Source organism: Erythrolamprus reginae, chromosome Z (assembly GCF_031021105.1).
Source record: "Erythrolamprus reginae isolate rEryReg1 chromosome Z, rEryReg1.hap1, whole genome shotgun sequence".
Taxonomy (NCBI): domain Eukaryota; kingdom Metazoa; phylum Chordata; class Lepidosauria; order Squamata; family Dipsadidae; genus Erythrolamprus; species Erythrolamprus reginae.
In genome coordinates this window covers 108,128,366-108,151,489 of record NC_091963.1, presented here as the reverse complement: position 1 = coordinate 108,151,489, position 23,124 = coordinate 108,128,366, and the positions used below count along the sequence as shown (strand labels likewise).

The window sequence follows — 23,124 nt, the reverse complement described above, 5'->3', positions numbered from 1 at the left end:
GGAGAGAGTCGTACTTCAAAAGGTGATATAAAAGGGACCTAGGTCGCACGAATTCCGCAAAATGTGAATGTGCAATGGACCCTCTTCTCAGCTTTTAAAAACCATCCCTCCCCGATTCCCCCCCCCCCTCCCAGCAAAGTTCTCAAGTTACTTGTTTGGCCATTTATACAACTGCAGTCAAATCTGTTTACCTGAACTTTTCTTGCTCTCAGTTTTCGCCCTTTTAAGACCAACCGGCACATGCAGGCAGCCCAGAAGTAACACTGAGAAACTTTTCCTCTTTTCTTTCTTACGTTTCCCAAGACAAAGCCTCTCCTCCAGCAGGTGCAGAGGCGGAGCGTGGCCGCACTGCCAGCTGGGAACTGTAGTCCAAACTCCCTCCAACTTTTTCGCTGCTATTTTCTCACTACTATCTTTCCTCACATCTCTTCTATGACTTGTCTGAATCAGGACAGATACATTTAGCACTACAAAGTTTCCTAAGTTTTGTATGTCTTCCTTTGTTGTAGTTTTGAAAATTATTTTTCTGCTGTCTTTTTTTCCATTTCCACACATTTTAAATTTAAGTAATATTCTGTGAGATTCTGAGATCATTGTTAAGTCAGTATATATTTTGAGTGCATATGAATTGGATATTCTCCTTATTACTATTGCTACTCAAACTTGAATTTTGCTTTCAATATTTTGTATATTATCCAATTTATATATGGTATCTGAGCCATGGTGGTGCAGTGGTTAGAGGATAGTACTGCATTCTACTTCTGCTGCCTGCCAGCTGCCTGCAATTTGGCAGTTTAAATCTCACCATCCCCAAGGTTGACTCAGGTTGACTTCCATCTTTCCAGGGTCAGTAAAATGAAGACCCAAATTGTTGGGGGCAATATGGTGACAGGAAATAGTATAAGGGCAGACTAGATGGACCATGAAGTCTTTTTCTGCCATCAATTTTCGATGTTTCTTCTGTTTCTATGTGACTCTGTAAACCATTTAGGGAGGGCTGTAAAGTACTGTAAAGTGGTATGTAAGTGGAAATACTATTGATATTGCTATATATGTATTGTTAACCATTATAAATTACAACAGGAGTTCATCAGAAATCAGGAGAAGACAAACTAGGCTGTACCAGATAATCTGAACCCAGTCCCACATACCGAAAAGTTTAAATATCAAGTGCTCTATCCTTTACCTTGCATGGGATTATTCTGAAATATTATTCCATGTCTCTTTATTTACACATGATTTCTATCATTCTGAACCAATATTGCCATTCAGAGCTATATCTTAACTAAAAAGAATCTTCCCACTTAAGAACACACACAGTGATATGCTAGATTTATTGATAATTAATGTACTCTTAAAAGCATCCCTCAAGTGTTTGTCATAATAGCCTATGGTTTAAGGTGGATTTAGAGATATACTTCTGGAAATCTTTGATTATTGAAGAGCATTTAGAAGCGACAGCTGGTGCAGAATGCAGTAGGGTGGGCATTTGGGGGGCAAGTATGGCCCATGTAATCTCCCTGCTCTACGAACTGCTTTGGCTATCAGTTTACTCCTGGGTGCAATTCAAGGTATTGGTAATTGCCTTTAAAGCCCTTCATAGCATGGGTCCAAGCTATTTGAGAGACCATTATGGTCTACCCCAGCTGTGCCAGCAGAAGAGGCATGCCATGGGCTCTGTCAGACAATTTATTCAGGCCAGTGAGATCCAGGAGAAGATATTTCTCTGCAGTTGCAGCTGCTCTTTGGAACATCTTACGCCCTTACCCAAGTGAAGATGGCTCAAATCTCCTTTACCTTCTTTATCTATAAGGGCTTAAAGATCTAGCTTAGTAATTGACTTGGAGCTCCAATGATTTTCAATGGGGCTGGGTGGTTGATAGATTAACAATAGATTGCATCATCTACCCTTCTCATCATATTCCCTTCCTTCCCATCATTTTAGCTAGGTTGATTTTAACAGCATTGCATTTATATCATTAGATTTTGTATGGGTTTTATCTTTTAATGTTGTAAGCCGTCCAAAGTTACCATGTGGTAAGATGGACTGCTAATAAATTTTCTAAATAGATAAATAAAATTCTACTGCAAATGTCCTGGCAAGTAGAGACAGTCTGGCTTTCGAGGACAACTAGTCTTCACCTATGTGTTTGAAAACTTCATTAATTTATATAGAGAGGCGTATAACTTTGATGTTATGTGTATCTGATTAATATAGTTTGTTCAGCACACAGAGATTACAAACAAACTATGGCATAACATTTAAAGAAACCTATTTTGTCATTTATAAGATTTATCAATCTTACAAACTAATCCTGAAGGTCTTTGGACAAAATGCAGACATAGTAACAAAGTGTGAAATAAACAATACAATAATGATACTAAGTAATCATAGAACTGGATCATTCTAGGATTAGTTGTTGCATACAGTAACTTCCAGAAAAGAGAACCAGGTTTCACTATCCTTTGGAAGGTTTTAAGAATAGGGCTACTTTTTTTTTCTAGATGGGAAACAATTTCAAAGCAAGGGCAACCTTCCACAACTATTTTCTCTGTTCACTCTACTTAGGCAGATAATGTACCAAGCATTAGGTTATGTAGGGCTTTATAGTGATGGGCTACCAAAACTTTTACTACCACACTATGAGCGTGGCTTATGCCTCTTGTTTCAACATTTTTCAGTGCAAATTGGGTGCTCTGGGGCGGAGCTCCAAATTTTGCTACTGGTACTGCGTTCCTGACCGTACCCGTAGGAGGCCATCACTGGCTTTATAAGTATTGATGAGCATCAAGTATTCCATTAGAAAAACACCAGCAGCCAGCACAGTTCTCATAGCAATGATCTAATACAGTATTTATTATTGCTTTCAAAATAACAAAAAAGTTACAAATGTATTGGAGATACATAGATTCTCAAAAAAGAAGAAATAATTACATAAAAAGCACTTTTTAGAAGTGAAAAAGAAAAATACAAACAGAAAAAGCAAAGTATTGTATATTATTGCAGTAGGAGTTACAATTCTATACTTATTGAATGTAAATACTCAAGAGCACATATATTCATTAACCTATTCCATTTTATAAAACTGTGTTCCATCTTCCACTATACTTGGCTATGCAAAGTTCTATATCTATAGACAAACTATTCATAGATTGCAAATGTAACCAGGTCTTCAGTCCACTGAATGCATGGAGTCATTACCTTTATCTTTTCAACATTACAATGTCAGTGTTTTGGTTACAGGAAGGGCACAAAGAATACATTTATATTCTAATGTCCACATTGTAGGCATGTACATTAAAAGAATAATCTCTGAAAATATAAGAAAGGTAATTAATACAACATGGTAGTGGTGAGACAGTCCATCATACACATAAGCTGTTGCACATGAAGTTTCAATATTATTAAGTGCAGCAGAAATTTGCAAGAATTACAGCAATCCTATTGCAAGATGACAAAGGGGAATAATGTAGGTGCACAAGTCAGTGACACTGATGAATCAACACAACTATTGTGGACAAAGAGCCTTAAAATGCCTTCTAGCGCGTTTCAATTTGGATCTGTATTGGGTTTTTTTAATAAATATCTTAGCCCTGGACATCGTAAAGGGAGATCTGAAATTAGATTCCACTTATTACAAAATTTGGGATTAAACAGGTAATCAGATCTGCTTCATTTTCTTTCCCAAGTCTCTATTTTGGTTTTGAATCAATAAGAAATTTTGCTTTATTTGTTTTTAATTTGGTGTTTAAGTTTGCTAAGTGGTTCACACAAAAGTATAACTGCTTCTGTGAAAATATATAATGTCCTTTTTAATTTTTTTAATTTTTTGCAAAATATTGACACTGAATATTTTAGTGTAAGAGTTCTATATGGATCTTAGTAAAGACTGAAGTTTTCTCAAGAAAGAATGGGGTTAAATTGAGTGACTAAAGAGCATCAGTTTCAAATGATTTAAAGAGTGGCTGGTCAGGTATCTACTGTGTGAAATCAGAAACATCTGGCTGACTCAGATGGTAACCTTGCATTGTATTCAGAAACTATTCCTTTACAGCTGGACTATCAAACGCCTGGCCCTCAAACTGAATGCATCAGATGCTGGTCGTTTAGCAAAAAAAAAAGAGGTACCAATAATCATGTGACGTCATGACAATGCGAGTCAGACACCCCCGCTTTACAGGGAGCAAGTGAGAATTAAACAAGAACATAAATATTGGCCTTTAAGTGGGTTTTTTTTGTTTTGAATCCATCAGGGTCTTATTAAAAATAAAAGCAAAGACAGTTGAAATAAAATGCATTTTATTTTTTAAAATAAAAATATTTATTTAAATATCTATGTTTGCAATAATAATATTGCAAAAATGCAATATTATTATCTTTTAATAACACACAGCTACCAAGATTGAGTTTTCAATTTCTATCAGCTGCAATCTAATTTCATATACTGTATACCAGGAGTGTCAAACTCATGTTGTCATGGCAGTATTATGTGACATAATAGGACTTTTTCCCCCTTCGCTAATCTGGGTATGAGCATGGCGAGCATGTGATGCATCCTGACCATGGGCTAGGAGTTTGACAGCCCTGATATCTAAGTGGGAACCATCCATTAAACTGCCAGATCATTTGATCTATTTACCTGTAGTGCACTTGACTGAGAAAGAGTGTGTGTGTGCAAATTTGCAAAAGGCAAATCAATCCACTTTAAATTTCCATATGCAAATTTAAAATGATGATGATTGTTGTCATTAGAAAATGATGTTCTACACAGATAGGCAGATCCTAATTTTCTACTTTCTCTCTTCACTTTTTCATCTTTAGAATTAGGCAAGGAAGGTGGGCACAGTTCTAATCTCCGGGGGGAGTTGGTTCCAGAGGGCCGGGGCCGCCACAGAGAAGGCTCTTCCCCTGGGGCCCACCAGATGGCATTGCTTAGTCGACGGGACCCGGAGAAGGCCAACTCTGTGGGACCTAATTGATCGCTGGGATTCGTGCAGCAGAAGGAGGTCCTGAAGGTATTCAGGTCTGATGCCATGTAGGGTTTTATCTTTTCTTCTCTACACTCTCATCTTTTCATATCTTGGTGACCTGAATTGGGTGAAGTATTTAAAGTGTGGTCTTACCAGTGCAGTATAAAGTGGTGCTATCATTGCATATCATTCTAAAACGATTCCTCTACGCAACTAGGACTGCCTTAGCTTTTTGGGCAGCTACAGCACAGTATCCAAGTTGAAACAAAAAGTGTTGCTAAATCAGAACCAAAATAGAAAATTAGTAAAGAAAGAGGGACATTGCTGAGTTTTGAGCTGAATCCCATACTTTCTCACTATTCCATTCTGATTGGAATCAAATTTCAGAATTCTTGCCCTACATGGCACTGGACCAGAGTACCTCCAGAACTGCCTGCTACCGCACGAATCCCAGCGACCGATAAGAGTTGGCCTTCTCCGGGTCCCGTCGACTAAACAATGTTGTTTGGCGGGCCCCAGGGGAAGAGCCTTCTCTGTGGTGGCCCCGGCCCTCTGGAATAAACTCCACCCGGAGATTAGAACTGCCCCCACCCTCCTTGTCTTTCGTAAACTACTCAAGACCCACCTATACCGCCAGGCATGGGGGAGTTGAGACACCTTTCCCCCAGGCTTTTTATATTTTATGTTTGGTGTATATGTGTTGTTTGGTTTTAAATATGATAGGGTTTTTATATGCTTCTTTTTAATATTAGATTTGTTTCGCTATAATATTGTTTTTATTATTGTTGTGAGCCGCCCCGAGTCTTCAGAGAGGGACGGCATACAATTCTAATAAATTATTATTAATTATTATTATTGCTAGCACATTTATTACAAAAAACAATGCAGGCCAAAATTAAAACGGGTTAGAGCCAACTTAGGTCCTTCTATTCATACATTTCTGCTAATCCAGCACTGTTACTTAACTGCTGCATTCCCACAGTGTTCCACCTTGGCATTTAAGGTGGTTTCTTTTAGTTCAGTCGTAGCACAACTTTTGGCATTGACAAACCATACGTTTAAATCTGTGATGCTGCTGGGTTCTGCAGAATGATATGTACTGTTTTCTTATTTTGGAGTACTCTGGCTTTACCCCATCTTCCATGGAGTTCTTCAGTAGTTTTTATAAACCGCCTTAGCAACAAATTCAGTCATATTCTTGTAGCAAATTTCACGATTTGGTAAGAAACTGGCTTGATTTTCCTTGCTTATATAAGCAGTCTATGCGAAATCTTGCTTCATCCCATCTCCTGGCCTTTGGTCTTAAGTGAGTCAGTTCTCTCTGCATCTTTCCAAGCACAGATAACGGTGATGCTAAACTGTTGAAAAAGTTTCCAGTTGCAACAGTATCCTGCCATCATCATTTATTTCAATGAGAATTTATTGGCAAGTGTGAAGTCTTGATGAACAGGGAGCTCGTAAATTTGCAAAGTGAAAGCCACATTTACTAGAAACAAGTTATTTGTATTTCTTTCTGGGTGGAGACATGGGCAAGGAAGATTTTTTTTCCCCCAGAAGCAGAGGGCAGTAACTGAATGCCAATTTCTGCTTTCTCTTATTGGACAGTTGAATGAGTTTATGGTACTCTCTGCTTTGCATCACCTTCCATAAGTCACCAGGAAAGACAACAATTGATTGACCAACATCATTTCTGGCTTGAAAATCCTTTGGAGAGATTGGTTATGGAAAGAGTTTTGTGTAGGACTTTTACTCATTAATTACATTCTTTGTGATTTATGTCACTTAGATCCCAAGTGGGTCCAAATAAGCTGTGCTCCTATACACTTTCTCCAATTTATATTACAATAGCTAAATGGGCTGGAACTCAGTTGCTCACCCGATGTAATGCTGCTCAAAATCTTCCAAGCTCAGACTCCAGAATTTGATATATTTTACTGTTATGTTTCAAAACCACCACTGTGTGGCAGTAGCATGCTATTCATGAACCAATATGTCAGAGAAAATGTTTTTTTCCTTTTTGTCTTTTTTATCTTTCTCAATAAATTTGTTAAGAGCATCCATTACAAGATTATATCTCAAAAATCAATTTACAGATAGTCCTCAACTCACAACTATAATTGGGACTGGAACGTCTGTTGTAGAGCAGAGTTAAGTGAACCACACCCAATTTTACAATCTTTTATTGCTATGATTATTATGCAAATATAACCACTGACTTTGCTTTTCAGAAGTCTCCCTGGAAGGTCACAAATGGTGATCATATGATCCTGGGACACTTCATCTGTCGTAAGTGCATGAGGGTTGCTAAGCAACCAAATTTTGATCACATGACCATAGGGATGCTGCAACAGCCCTGTGCAAGGACAATTGTAGGTCACTTTTTTCAACGTGATTATAACTTCAAGTGGTTACTAAATGAATGGTCATAACTTGAGGACTGTCTGTTCCTCTACACTATCAGTGTCAACTAGTGCCGAATCCAATACTAAGACTTCTCAGGTTTTATTTTTAAAAAGCCCAAAACATTAACTCCATGTGTCAGGATTTACAGAAGCCTTTCCCATCTTGGTACTCACCAGAGGGTTTGGACTGCAATTCCCATCATTCCCAAACACCAAGGATGGGGCCTGTGTTAATGATTATAAGATTTGACATCCCACATATACCAAGGCACCAGGTTGAGAAAGGCTCACCTACCAGATAGTAAAAATATCACACTTATTGGAACATATATCAGATTAAATGAATACATTGAATCAAATATCTATTCTGTTAGTAAGCCAAACATAACAGAACATTATTAAAACAATAAGCTGCAGTGTAAGTAAGAGGTTATCTGTATATCTATTACAATTCATACCACAGTCAGGTAAAATTCTAAAATAATGGAACCGTTTCAACTGTTTCCTAATCCAGAGATGGAAAGTCAGGCTCCTCTATGAGGTGACTTTATTAGCCTCAACAAGTTTAAACAATGCTTTGAAAAGTGATGGATAGTTATATTTCATATGCCAAATTTTATATCAGGCTTAAATATACAGTGACTAATCCTGTTTCATAGACCAGTCACTAAAAATTAAAAAGGGTTTAAAAACTAAAACAAAAGCTATGATACAAAGCTAAAATGGAAATTATATTACAGTTCCACCTAAGGAGGAAAAACAACGCATATAGTTATAGATGCTAATTGCAAACAAAGATTCATAAATTATGGGAACAACACATGTGAATAAATGGAAAATGAATACATAGCTCTAAGGGTTCTTCCATTTAATTTCCAGAATTAAATAGGAGCAGAAATGGAAACAGCAGGATGGCTGAGCTAGATCCAGGAAAGTTAGAATTGCCCTTTTCAACATATTTTGCACAAACTGGAAACATCTTGATTCAGCCAAGATAACATATTGCTGATGGCGTCAGAAATAAATTCTTTCTCTTGCTATCACCTGATTAAATGAAACTGACAAGACCTGTTGCTCAGGTGAGAACATGAAGATAATAACTGGCAAGTCAAGTTAGAACAAGAGGCAGAGAAACATACTGATGCATGTACAGGATATTTCTGGATACAGCTATAAATTACTGCTGTCAGGACAGCAGTGGGAAAGTCAACAAATAGGTTTGTCATTCTTGCTGATCTGTCATATAGATAGAACACATTATGTCACAGGAATATTACAATTCGTAAAAAATATGTTATCTCCCAATTGTTTCATGTAGGCTGCTGATGAAACCAGTGATAATTTGAGACTTATGGGGGAGGACATAATGCTCTCTTGCTCCTAAAACACAATCCTTTGGTTTTGGGGTGCAAACATCTCAAGAATCAAGTTATAGACAGCCAATTACAGCAAAGCTATGCCATAATGGGTACTTCAGACAATGGTGAAGAATTGATAAGGCCATATCTCCGCAATGGGGAGCAAGACGCACAGGATAATCAGCTTCAATGGATGTCAGTGGCAATGGTTCTTGACCTTAGCCTCTCTATGAGTGGACTTCAATTCCCAGAATTCAATAGTCAGCAAAGTGGTTGAGTATTTCTGGGAGTTGAAGTCCAAATACTTTTAAATGACCATGGCTGAGAAATTATTAGAAACCATGGTTTTCTCCAGAACTGACAGAGATACCCAATGTTGATAAGACAAAACTTTTCACAAAATTGCTGTAGCATATTCTTTCACAAATTATAGTGCTAGCACACAATTCATTTGCATTTGCACCTTCTTCAACTGATGGCAATGATACATGAACATGAATTTCACTAATAGATACTTCATCAAAAAATAGTCACAATAAACAACTTTCCAACGATTATAGACACAATGCTGTTCAGTACTCAATTCATATATATTCAGTCTGAGTTATTGATCAACATCATGCATGTAGGAACTTTTTTGCCTGAACCTGTAAAACAAAACTGGATTATCAAATAAGATTGTACAGGCAAAATGTTTCCTTTAAAATGTAAGTAATATCTTGATTTAATGAACAAAAGCTTTGTACTGTACTGGGTATAATAACAAAGGCTTTGAAAGGACAATTTGCCCTAGCTAGACATATCTAAAATAAACTCACTAATATTACAAAATTATAGGATATGTCATCTAACCCATCTGGGAGACAAATAGAGGTGTTGAACTAGGAAAAAGTTCCATTAGGTACACAGAAAATTGAATATTTGACATTCAAATCTACAAAATTAAAATTATATTCCCAAAAACATTTTTACCATTGCAAGAATCTTAATTCATCTTCCCCACCTTTCCTGTTCATATTAAATATAACATAATTGTAAAACTAACATTTGCAATTTCCCAGTTTTATGAATTTGTGGGTTATTTCCATCAGTAGAATGTTCTAGATTGTTCAGATTTCTCACATTAGTCCCTGTTATTAGTGGTAAGGAAGAGGGAGAGTATTTTTTGCAAAATTTTTATTTTTGTATGCAGATATTATATGCAGATAAAAACATTGCCGAACAGTAACAGAACCATACCTTAATGTACACTGAAATCTACACTTAAATTCAGATGAATATAGAGATCTTTGGGTCTTATCATTTGAATAAGAGTTTATCTTGGGCAGAGAAAGCCACCGATTCTAAAAAACAAGCAAAACTCTAAACCCCTGCTACATTGAGAGCACCAAATTACTGACATTGTCACAACTTTGAGATTGTCATTTTTGACTGAGGGTTGGCTATAAGTTATTAACTTATAATTAACTTATAGTTAAGTTAACCACAAACCAGTTAACTTGAATGTAATAATACTGTCGTCTAATTGAGATTTAGGGTTAGTATTTTGCAATCATCTTTTTGTAGTTACTGGATGGAAGTCAAGAATAACACAAAAATATTCCCTTCTCCAAAATCTTATCTGACAATTATAATTTGCTCATTTATCTTTCCATGCAGTTACAAAAGTAGAAAAGAAGCTAACTGTTACATCGAAACTAAAATTGGTTTTAATAATTCTTCAGCCAGAATATCAGCATTCTTTGGTAGACAAAATAACTGAGGAAAATGTTGCTTTCAGACGTACTATGTTCTTCTTGTTTTCTTCAAAATGGCAACTTGTGGAGCACAATGGACAGAAATTAAGAAAAGATCCCAGTCAGCATTATGATCTCTTTTAAGTAGCTTTTACGTATAGCTGCAAAGGAAAACCCTTAAGTTCTTCTAAGCTTCCCTTTACTCTGTTATCTATCTTGCCATTCTCCTCCTACTCTTTGATTATACCATATCTAATTCTGGAAAATCAAATGTAATTCACACTAGCAAGCTGGTGGGAGAGAATAAGTGGCTTGACATTGGATAGCAATGATTATACAGAAGCAACTTTGCTTCCTAGATCTCTTTGATCCTGACTTCTTTCACTTGTCATTCTAGAAAGATCAGTGGCTTGCAGGATGGTATTAAAAATACAATTTGCTTCAGTAGGCCCAAAGAATAAATCTCAGTGGAATAAAAACCTGGGGGGAAAGTATATAGGGCTACTTGCCTACACTTTATTCTTAGAGAATCAGGGCATTTAGAAGTATATTATCAACACTGAAACTCTGCTTGTATTGATGTTCATTACTTTCTTTTTTGCCTATGTATTTACTTTTGGCCTACGTAACATTGGGAGTTGAGCTAAATCTAGAGAAAGGCAAATAATCTGGAGATGGGGGGGCGGGGGGGGGCAGATTGCTATCCTATTCCATTACATCGGACAAAGTATCATTAGGTTAAAATAGCTGTTTCATCATAGAAATTCCATAATTTACATAGTCCAAATAGGAGGGAGGGCTAGGGGGAAAAAATCAAAAATTTCAGCCACAATGTTTGACAATAGAGGTTATGGATTTCAGTCCCAAATATCTGGAAATGTTGGAAATGTTTGTTTTAAATAATCTCTTGTGCTGTAGGAAACTATTTGTAGTGTTTCTGAAATAAACACAATTAACCCAGGATATGATTGCTCTTTTATACTATGCAGTGTAGTGTTTCTGAAATAAACACAATTAACCTAGGATAAGATTGCTCTTTTATACTATGACTCCTATCCACTGGGATTTTTAATGTACAAGTTTAGTACTTGTCACAAACTTGCTAATATCTTCTCTAATCTCATTGTTTTCATTGTCACTGGGAGAAAGATGTCTGCTCAACAGGGAGCGTTAAGAATAACTTGCTTGTTGTCTGGAACCAAAGTAGAAGTCATGATACAGATTTTAGACATATAGGACAGGGCAGGTTACTGTTCGAGGAGAAGAGATAAATTGCAAAGGGAGCTACACAAAAGAACTTTATCCACAGTTTCAGTTTCATCTCTGATATATATTTTATACTGTTCACCATGTAAGTGGCACACCTGAATCAATGCAGAATTCTAGGGTATAGATATGTAGAGATTACAGTCACACGCTCCTGCAGCATAGAAGAGGCAGCAACCATTTGATAACAATGGCATCTCTTAAATGGGGGTGAAGTGGATAGGGTGGATAAAAGTTACAGAATGGCTAGGGCCTATGACATCAGACTGGGCTTTCAGAGAAGTTTTATCTGGAGTATATCTGTCTTCTACTGCAGTTTTTGTTTCTCACCTTAAATAACAGGAGATTATGCTGTTGTTTTGAGCATTTATTATCAGGATGTCTGAGGGCTGCAAAAAGAATACATGTGATCTTGGAGCTATAACTACCCTCCCACTACTTTAGGGATTAAGAAAATGTGGGGCACATCCCGAGCCGCCCCGAGTCTTCGAAGAGGGGCGGCATACAAATCTAAGTAATAAATAAATAAATCCCATAGGAGTGCTCTTCGGTTACTATACAAACTATACAAGTAGACATTGATTTATGAGTGCAATTCAATGGATGAGATTTAGTTATAAGTCATTACAGTCATAAATCAAAATACCCATACAATCAGACCTGATTTTATGATATTTTTGCAATGGTTGTTAAGTGAATTACTATGGTTGTTGAATCTACAGCCATGAAGCAAACAGTGCAGTTTTAAGTGCAACCCCATTTTTCCAAATGGGTATTTTTTTTTTGCCCATTGTAAAAGCGAGTCTGTTGCCAAGCAACTGAAATGCAGTCACATGACCCTGAGAGATTGGCGGTGGGCAGACATTTTATGATGGCCAGAAGTGCTTTACAAGCCATAAAACATCTGTTGTGAGCTTGTTGTAATTTCAAATAGTTAAGCAACCTGCGGTAAGTCAAGGATTGTCTTTTCCCTTTGGTCATCCTCATAGTACTTACTGATGGAAATCGAAGTTGAAAAGATGATGATAGTATAAAGCTAGCCATCTCCTGCTGTATGATCAGTTAATCACATGGCAGCTTCCACACCTGACTTCAAGGACAAATTGTGATTTCACATGCTGGCAACATATCAATATACCAGTTAATGTACAACAAACATTAACTGCTGCAACATACAGCCAGATATAACCATTCCACTATACGGATGTATATCCGCATGACGGAAGGATTTCCAAACTCTTGAACTTTGTCTTCAGTACAAAAAGTTCAATCGAATACGTGCTGGATGCCTTCAATGCATTGTTGAAAGCTGCTTGGTACCACAACTTCAATAAAAGCTGTTTTTGAAAGATCAAAGTACAGAATTCAAAGAAATCTGAACAGTGTGACACGGGAATGTATAGTTTCTTTTTTTATTCTCTTCTTTCTTCTCCCATCTGCAGTCCAGATCAGCCTTAGGGAATTGTGTAGTCTTACTTTCAGCCCCTCTAATTAAAATTGAACACACCAATTCAAACATTAAACCATTTGGTCTTAGACATCACCAAACCACATGATGTTCTCTCTCAAGGCCTACCACTTCCGAGAAAACTGGGTCAAGGAAAGATATTCCCCTTTCCCTTAAATGTGTATAACCTAATTTTATCATACGTCTTTCACAATCCTTTCCCTCTACGCATCTTCCTTTCTCCCCTCCCACTCTCCATTCGACAGAATTTTACTAAGTAAACGCAAAAAAGTAGTTCATTTGCATTGCAGGTTTAGCTTTAAAATTTTATTTGTTTTTGTTGGTTTTTTTAGCTTTGGTCTATACAAAAAAAATTCCCTTAGAGAAATTATAATAAAATGTTCTAAAGTACAATTGCAGCTACATCGATCCCTTTTCCAGTGGAAGCCTCAAGCCATCACACATTGAGAGCTGCTTTTTAAAAATGCATTAGAAGGAGCAAGGGAATAGGAAGTAGGGAGCACGCCTATCACCAGGAAGATTGTGAGAAAGGGAGGGAACAAAAAGGGGGATTGGATTAAAAATATGAAAAAGATGATCTGGTGAGCAGAAAGAGAGTTTACCTTTTTTTTTTTTTTTTTAGCTATTCCAATTTATATGGCAGATTAAAAACCAAATTAAAATGGGCTGAGATCTCAAATCCATAAATGTATCTGTTGGGTTAAAAAAAATGGAAGAAACTAAAATGCAAAGCTGTTTATTTTTTGGTGAATTTATACCAATGGTTGATTCTATTTTATTTTAAAACATTAAATATGAAAAAAATGAAAGGGATAAAAAAGAAATATTCTCACTTTCTCTTGCTTCGATTTAGTTCTGATTTGTGTTAAAAATACAAAGAGGCAAATACAATCCTACCAAATAAAAAACTCTACACCAAACACACAATATATCTATGCATTTCTCTCTCTCTTACATTGTGTTATCAGTGTGTGTTAGTTTTAGTGTTTGGGTTTAAAAATACTTATCAGGATCTCATGGCAGTTAATGCTCCAATTGCAAGAAAAATTATAGTGAATGTTAACAAAGAATATTGCAGGAAAGAGCAGAAAGAGTAGCTGACTGCTAATATTACAATGTTGTTAGCTGCAGCACAGATTATGGACTAGTAATCACTCCCATAAGCCCAAAGGAGGGAAACATGAAAATAAAACCGCCTCAAAGGGAAAGGAAGAAATTTGTCATCATCTTTCTCAGGCACTTCTGTCTCCTGAACGCCCAGAACTTGAGCACTGGGACTGCCCTCTTCTGTGTTAAGGAAACATCTGCTGATTAAGAAAAACAAAGGAAGGGAAAATTAGATTTGCACCACATACAGGAAAGCAAGATTTCCCTTTAGGATGGAGGAAGCTGCTTTGAATGGTCAGACCGCTGTCCATCTAGGAAGCCCTGTCTACTTTTATGGTCCCAATCATGGGGGACTGCCTGGTCCCTACAATAAAAGACCCCCCAGCCATTTCTAACTCAGGCCACCAAAATATAATGGGCCATATTTGTTATGTTGGCAGGGGATGATGAGAATTGTAATCATATATAATGCAAAAGACAGTGCTGGCAATACTTCAATCCTCACCCTTTTCCTATGAATAGAAATTATTTATTTACTTTAGCATGAACTTAACAGTGGAGCCAGTCTGTATGCTCAGTAACAAAGGAGTATCCTCTATCCCCCCCTCCCCCCCACTTTTAAAGCACTGGTTCATTTCTATACTTCATGCATTGGTGTATATATACTGTTTCTTTTTTCATTCTATCCAGAAGTAGAAACCAGTCACAAGGATTCACAGCTATTAGAAGCAACTCATTAATAACAAAAAAGAGAAGAAATATTTAGTAGAACACAAAAAGGACATTTGTAAGCATTGAAAATTTGAGTTTCCATTTCAAAATGTCATATTTTTCTCATCGATGTTACCAGGTTGTTTAAGAATATCATGAGCAATATGGTTGGAAACAGATGCAGAAAGCTGGAAAGGAGCCACAGTTGGTTTAACCAAACACAATAATTGAGTTCTCTTGATAATAAACCTGTATGACTTTCAGTTTGCTTACTAGTCATCCTTCATTTACTGAGTGATCACTATCAAGATTTAATTTTTTACTAAATAAATCTATTTTTGCCTGGAATGGGAAGCAGTGGTATGTTCTGCAGGTCAATGAAAGTGTGAAGGATGTTTAGTTATAAAGAACAAAAGCACCCATTTTATCTTCTTTTAGGTTTCATTTCCATTAACTGGCCAATCCCCAAATGCACTAAACTAGATGCTTTTACCTTGAGTCCTGCCCAACATGTCCTAGGGACATATTAAGCAAGCATGTGGTCTGGGTAAGGTGCTCGAACACCATCGCTGTAGGTATCCATGGGGTAGTCTCCATCCATCTCCATGTCAATGTGCATGCCATCCATAGGCATCTCCCCAGAATACATGGCACGGTATCCTGCGTCCAATTCTATTGAACCATAAAAAGAAGAAAGTGATATATCGTTCATATTTGGCAAGACAAGCAACAAACTGAAGATAAAATGCTTTTCTAAATCAGAACCACATCAGAATTTCCCCGAATGAGCCTTTTCAGATTTGTTCAGGCTGCATCATTATATCATTCAGAATGCCCTGCCATGCTGAGAGAACTGGAGTTCCGATTTATGGGAATTACAAGAAGTTGATGAAGCCTGCTTCTGAGCATGACTTTTCATAGCATGCTGTCTGTCCCCAAGTAATTAAACAGTCTGGAATGTCCAGAATACAATCTCAAATGAGGTTGGTTTGAGAAAGAGGAATTTGAAAAATTCTTGCAACATTCGTGGAAGATGTGGGAACCAAGGCATCAGACTTTCAACTTAACTATACATACATGTTCCCACAAACAACCTGTTCAACTACCATACATGTTTCCACCAGCAATAAACTATAACTAAGCCTAAGAATGGAAATTTTTAGCCAAGCAGTCTGGTTATATATAATTATTCTCCCTCTCACCCGAAATGAGAAGCCCTCTTTACTCACCATCTGAATATGGTTCGTGAATGGGGATCATACTCTGGGCCTGTGGAAAGAAAACCAATTGTTCTCAGAACAAAGACAAAAATCTTGCAATGGTTGCCAGTTAAACCAAACCTGTCATAAGAGGTCACTGCTGAAGGATGCTGCCTATGCAACTGGACCCATGGCAACTTAGTTATCTAATTAACTCTGATTGCCTGTAAGCAGGATAGCAAAAATTTCAGACCCCAGCCAAGCAATCCCAAATGTTGACCAAGAGAGCCTAGAGACATCCAGTCTGCTAATTTCTAGAACAATGTTTCCATGAGGAATGGTTAAACCTACCCACAGAACCAATGGTTTAGAAAAGATACTAAGCTTACGTAGGGCAAGGATACACAACAGAAGGCTTAAGTCTTCTTTTATGCATAATTAACTCATCCCAATAGGCTACTCTGTTGGTATCTTTCCCAGGAGTGATACTGCCACAGGAACAAATAAATGAGGCTAGGGCATTTTTTAAAAAAAATCAAGCTCTTCCTTCGTTATTATCCATCTGTTGTCAAAATGTGCATAGATGTTACAACATTCACCACTGCTACTAATAGTAGTGCTGCATTTAATGAAAAACAGATGTCAAATTGTAATCTCCATGTGATATGTATTTAGTTCAAAGCATGAGATAAAGACTTAAAATAGCTTTCACCACTACTTTAAAAAAGGTTGACCTATCAGCAATGATTCAAGTGGACTTTACAATAAATTTGAAATAATGTCCACAAATTTTATGTTTTATTGGCAGATTTCCAGATGACTTCAAATATACCAAGACTGCAGTTTTCTGCAATTCAAAAATCTGTGGAGTATATCAGATAGAATTCCAGATATCTGCAGTTCTCCTAAGGACATACATCCTCTTTTTAATTATGGTTAGTTCCCTTATAATCAAGGAATAAACTGCTTTGACAGAGAAACTGAGGAATTGGGGATAAAAAATTCAAGAATTACGATCTTTCTTTCTACCTTTATAGTGCCAAAAAAGGTGTAGGCATGAGGATGGTAACAGATAAAACCAGAAAGGTATTACTCTCAGAACTGAAAAGAACTCTTCTAGGCATTATCTGGAAATGACTGACTTCCCAAATATTTCCAAAGTTCTGCCTTTGAAATGAAATGGATGGTGACAGTGGCAGGAGGTTAGATTTCCAGGAGGGAGGGGGTGCATTCCAGGGGAATGCACCCCAGCTCAGCCCAGATATCATGTGTGAGAAAGAGGATGAAGACAGTCCCCCCCTAGCAGTTCACAGAGTATACTGTAGTTACAAATAGTCCTTGAGTCTGACTTTTTTATAGATATTAAAAAATAAAGAACTTAGATTGGAAAAATAGCCACATGCCATTCTTGATTTTGGCACTTACGTGGATTCAGATTAAGTTAGAACCGCATACTAAACCTGTGACATCTAAATAACAGAAAAACTCACAGCTTCCCAAGCAGCAGGGTCATGTTTAAAGAGCGAGTTGGTGAGTTCCACAGAGACACGTTTCCGATAGTCTGGGTTCTTGTCTTCAGAGATGCGGAACAGCACAGCAGCTGCGTATGTAGCTGGAGAAGTAAGAAAGGGACCTTTAGCCCACCAGCTAAAAAAAGCTTGCCCTTGATCAGCTGTTGCACTCACTACCTTGAGAAGTAAGTGAATGGCATTGATTTTCCACCTTTCTTCCACATACTCTAACAAAATCCACTAATTTCTAATAATAAATCAAGCTTTTCATTTTTGCAAGTATTTTAGAGGCCTATATCACATTCTAGGTTGTTTAACAGAAGAATTGTATATTCTTGTATTGAAAGACGCATATCAGCAAATCCTTGGTAATGAAAGCTATCCAGAGCTTTAAAATTACTATGACCATGAGCTTTTGGAGTAAATTCTTATAATTAGCTATTATTTTGCTGTAATAAAAATAATTGGGTTCCAACATTAACAAAAGAATATATAAAGGAGGACTACATTTGATTTCTAAATTTTACAACTAATTTAGAACTAAATTACAATCTTACTCCAAGATGGTGATATTCTGTTACTACCAAATGGTTCGACCACATTATAAGCAATCTGTTTCCTTTAAAACAGATTAAATAGGCAGGCACTATATTATTCCCCCATTTCACCTTTCACCTAATTTCACTCTTTTAATATTTGTTCTAAGACTTTTGTCAATCCTGGAAACATATGAAAATATAAGAAGTTTCATTGGAGTACTGGGGGAAGGTACATACTGTAAACCAATGGTTAATGATAACGTGATCATGTTCTACAATCCTTACCTGTGCCCTCATTTCTGGAATGCAGAAGCTCCATCAATGGTGCTGAGGCACCTTCTGCATCAATGGCATCAGCCGCATCTTTATCCTGAGCCAACTCACACAGTACGCCGGCTGCCACGCGTTGGATGTTTTCCACTGGAGAATATAGGAGCTGTTCCCCCAAATGAACAGGAAGAAAAAGAATAAGCAAGGGAATAGTCCCCCCTTGGTAAATTACCTACACTTAAGTTGTCTTCTATTGGCAAAGCTTGCCAATCATGATTACATTTATTGCACAGGTATTGCAACTTTTCTATATTTTATCACCCCATGTGAGAAATGTTAGGCCACAATGCAAGGAATATTCACTCACTGCATTGTCATAGGTGTCAATCAAACCCAATCTTACCAAGGTTGAATTCTCACCAAATAAGAAATCAAAAATGAATATTATTGAGTTTACTGAATAATTTATTCAGTCTGTCATCTGCACCATTATAACTATCTAGTTCGGTTCTGCAACCCAACAGGACGGACACAGACCTCAGAGAATATATTAGAACTGCAGAAAAAAACAATTACTACCAACTTGCCTTCCATTGAGGATCTGTATACTGCACGAGTCAAAAAGAGGGTGGTGAAAATATTTACTGACCCCTTGCATTCTGGACATAAATTATTTCAACTCCTACTCTCAAAATGAAGCTATAAGAGCACTGTACACCAACACAACTAGATATAAGAACAGTTTTTTTCCCCAAATGCCATCACTCTGCTAAACAAATAATTAATAATAATAATAATAATAATAATTATTATTATTATTATTATTATTATTTATTGGATTTGTATGCCGCCCCTCTCCGTAGACTCCCTCACCATTGTCAAACTATTGACTAATGCTACATGACTATTAATTTTCTCATTGTTCCTATCACCCAAATCCTCCGACTTATGACTGTATGACTGTAACTTGTTTGCATCCTTACAATTTATATTAATATTGTTTCCTGATTGCTTATTTGTACCTATAACAATAAGTACCCGATGATTCTTGACAAATGTATCTTTTCTTTTATGTAAACTGAGGGCATATGCACAAAGACAAATTCTTTATGTGTCCAATCACACTTGGCCAATAAAGAATTCTATTTTGTTCTGTTCTGCCCTGTTCTATATTCTATTCTACTTAGGTATTACATTATTATTAATAATAATACATTATTAGGTATTCTGAGAATCCCATAGAACCCGTGGGCTTTCCACCTCTGTCATAAGTTTTGATTTGAAGAAAACAATGGTTGAATTCTATGTTCTACTTAGTAATCATTATATCTATTCACTATTTACTTGTAGAAATCAAACTCTTTGTTACAACCCACACAACCTTGAATACCCTTTCCTTACATCTTCCAATTCATTTAGAAATTCTGACCTGCACAAAAAGAGGAATGGTGTTTAAACGGAAGATTTCCAGTCTGTTCATGGGGTCTCGGGCTAAAATGTGTAGTGCGCCTGTACATCCTTCCACAATTTCTTCCATCTTTACGCCATCCTGAAGAAATAAGACAACCATTAAAGAATGGGAAAAAGTACTGCTGATTCCTAGGCTAGCATCCCAACACATGGGAAAACATCAAGGGTTTTTTTATAATAATCTTGTAATATGTAATATTACAATATGTAATAAAAAATACATATTAAAATAGATAATAAAAATAGTAATTGAAAAAACATTAAAAAATAAAAAATATAAAGAAAAAATTAAAAAGTATAATGGAAAAAGAGAGAAAAAAGATATATAAAAATAGCTTTCTGTTTCATAAAGACAGATATAAACAATTTATCACCATTTTTTCTAACATTTCAACCAAAGACCTCGTCTTCAGACAGAGGAGGTATCTCAGAAGGCATTAAGTTCAAATTATAGTTGACTAACTAACCATTTAGGAATCCTAAATAAATAACTACTAAAACTGATTAAGATCATAAATAGAAGTTGCTTATCTCTTTTTACCGTGTATGGTTGCTGTGTGCCTGCAGCTGCGTGACGTTGAGCATCTTGGTGAGCCTTTACCAATAGCTGAACAAGGCGAGGGATGACAGCAGCTTCTTGTAGAGGGGCATGATTGGCAGGACATAAAGCTAAGTTGCGGATGAGGCCAATTGTAGCCTGCAAGCAGGAAGGAAAAGGCATGTCTTCAAAACACTGGTAGATGCAAAACTAGACAAGCTTTCAAATAGTTTAATCGGTTTTGGTGTGTGTGGTTTTTGACATTTGGGTCTAACAAGGAAAGAGAGGGATCAATAAAATCCAGGGTATTTTACACTAAATTAAATCCAAAATACAAGAGCATCATTATAAAATTCCATCTCTAACTAGCAAACAGAATTACCCTCTTCCCCTCCTTCCCGCCCCCCACCATCTTCCATTTATTCACACACTAGCATATGTCATTTCCTCTGCCAAAGAAGCTTGATTCTCAAACTTCTATCATCATTTTGGCACTCCATATCTCTCAGATTACTATCCTCATTAATAATATCTCCTAAACATTTATGGGGGGAGATACAATTTATATGCTTAGAGTACTTTAGGTAAATTGTGTAAGCAATTTTTTTTTTTTTGCATGATGCTTTCATGGCTGGTATGATCATAAAACCCTATTAAATATAAGCACTGGGTGAAAGCAAAAGGAAACTTGATTAACCTACATAATCTACACCTTTGAATTGTGATTTGAAAGTAATGCTATTTTGGCTTGCCACTATATCTCTCAATTATTCAATGTGGCAAGAAGTCTTCTACAATCAATGCTGGTAAGATTCTTTTCTCATAGAGAGGTCTATGTGGAAAAAATTAACCGTATCCATGATCTGGAGATTTATCAGAGAAATTCCACTAAGATCCTCACTCTGCCAATAAGCATTCTGATGGATATAGGTTCCAAAAATATTATATACAGTGGTACCTCTACTTAAGAACTTTTCTAGATAAGAACCAGGTGTTTAAGATTTTTTTTGCCTCTTCTTAAGAACCATTTTCTACTTAAGAACCCGAGCCCGGAAAAATTTCCCAGGAAATTTGAGAGCGGCACAAAGGCCTGGGCAGTTTCCTGCCCTTCCACCTTTAATTCTCGGGCTTTTCTGGGCTGCCAGAGGAGCCTTTCGGTGGCGCTTAAGAAGGCTTTGACAGTCCAGAGTGAAAAAAGCATTTTCCTTTCTCTGGGCACTTGGAGAGGGAATAAACCTCTGCCAGCGCCCAGAGAAAAGGTACGCTCCCTTCACTCTGGGTAGCGACTGTCTTCCTCTTTTTCCTCCTCCTCCTCCCACCCAAATTCCGAGCTTTTATTTCTTTCCTAATGGGTTTGCATGCATTATTTGCTTTTACATTGATATGGGGAAAATTGCTTCTTACAAACTTTTCTACTTAAGAACCTAGTCACAGAACGAATTAAGTTCTTGAAATGTGCCCAAGTCAGAAATATCAGCCTGTTGTAGTAAAAAAAATAAATAGAGATGCATATGTCTGCCTATAAATGCTTAGCTATTATCTCCCTGTGTCTGTACCTTGATCAGTGGCCATTGGTTGGGTTGATTAAGCAGTTTGACAATGGCAGGAATTCCGTAATTAAGCCGCACAGAGTTCTGTGCCATTTCAGCCTCTGGATGCCGACTGGTGAGGTGCCTCAGAGCACACACAGCTGGCTCAGTGATGTCTTCTTTGTCTCCAGCTCGGAGAATAGTGTGTATGAGGGCTTCAACTCCATTCGACTGAGTTACCAGGGTTTTGTTCTTGCTATTGTTGCAAGTCAAATTGGAGAGAGTACCAGTGGCACAGGTCAGCACATTGATATCATCTGAACTTAATTGGTTGACCAGAATCTTCAGAACACCATCAAGACCATCCTTTGAAGACAATAAATAGAACAGAGAATTATTGCCTCAATCAGAAGCTAGGTCAATAAAAAGGAAGTCACCAGATAGGGCCACTAGGATAGTACCACTACGGAGGTATTGGAGCAATCGGTCTTTAATTTTGGTTCAAAAGCAGAGTCAATAGAAGGATATTCCAGAACATATTTGGTGGATAAATCTTTGCAACCCTTCATAAAGTAGTTCTCGGAAGAAACATTATCGGGTAGAAATCTCAAGTAACTTCATAAAAAAGGGTGGGTAAGGCTTAAGTTTAAATAAAAGAGACTGGGGGAGGGGGAAGCATTATTCACCTGCTTTGTGGCCACATCTGAGAGATTTCTTAGAGTCCACAGACAGTTCTGCACAAGTCTTGGACTGGAGCTGGTCAGGTGCTTTCCCAGAGCTTGCATACCACCTTTTAGAAAAAAGTACAAAAGAGTTAACCATGGTTGTACAAAAACAAGAGAAAGAAAATGGGAAATATAAAATTTAAATGGTTAATTTACATTTCTTCAGAATATTATAACCCCATTATAACAACACATTATGTATTTTCTATTTTTAGGGCACGACAGAGTATATAACTAGGGACCTGTTCTGTAATCAGCAAGACTTATATGGCTACTCATTGGTCTGCTTCTACAATAGCGTAGCTAAAGAAGTAAAAGAAACAG

At 37.0% G+C, this 23,124-nt stretch overlaps 2 protein-coding genes across 7 annotated transcripts in view; both read right to left on the bottom strand.

The window, feature by feature from the left end:
• HAP1 (huntingtin associated protein 1) overlaps window positions 1–285 on the bottom strand; it is a 105,385-nt gene extending 105,100 nt beyond the window's left edge. Inside the window, exon 1 of the mRNA XM_070729898.1 lies at window positions 192–285. The gene's annotated coding sequence lies outside the window, so the exon portion shown is untranslated. The remainder of the gene's footprint in view (window positions 1–191) is intronic.
• Window positions 286–13,492: 13,207 nt separating this feature from the next.
• The window catches only part of JUP (junction plakoglobin), a 58,934-nt gene continuing 49,302 nt past the window's right edge, over window positions 13,493–23,124 (bottom strand). For 3 of the 6 annotated variants that reach the window (XM_070767028.1, XM_070767032.1, XM_070767029.1), the window contains 9 exons: window positions 22,762–22,865; window positions 22,103–22,441; window positions 20,550–20,705; window positions 19,968–20,087; window positions 18,554–18,704; window positions 17,709–17,830; window positions 16,249–16,288; window positions 15,513–15,691; window positions 13,493–14,505 (listed from right to left, as the gene is read on the bottom strand). In XM_070767028.1, the coding sequence (XP_070623129.1) occupies window positions 15,546–15,691; window positions 16,249–16,288; window positions 17,709–17,830; window positions 18,554–18,704; window positions 19,968–20,087; window positions 20,550–20,705; window positions 22,103–22,441; window positions 22,762–22,865 (1,178 nt within the window). In that variant the 3' untranslated portion in view covers window positions 13,493–14,505; window positions 15,513–15,545. Of the gene's footprint in view, window positions 14,509–15,512; window positions 15,692–16,248; window positions 16,289–17,708; window positions 17,831–18,553; window positions 18,705–19,967; window positions 20,088–20,549; window positions 20,706–22,102; window positions 22,442–22,761; window positions 22,866–23,124 lie in introns of all 6 variants that reach the window. The other 3 variants (XM_070767027.1, XM_070767030.1, XM_070767031.1) reach the window with 1 other exon arrangement.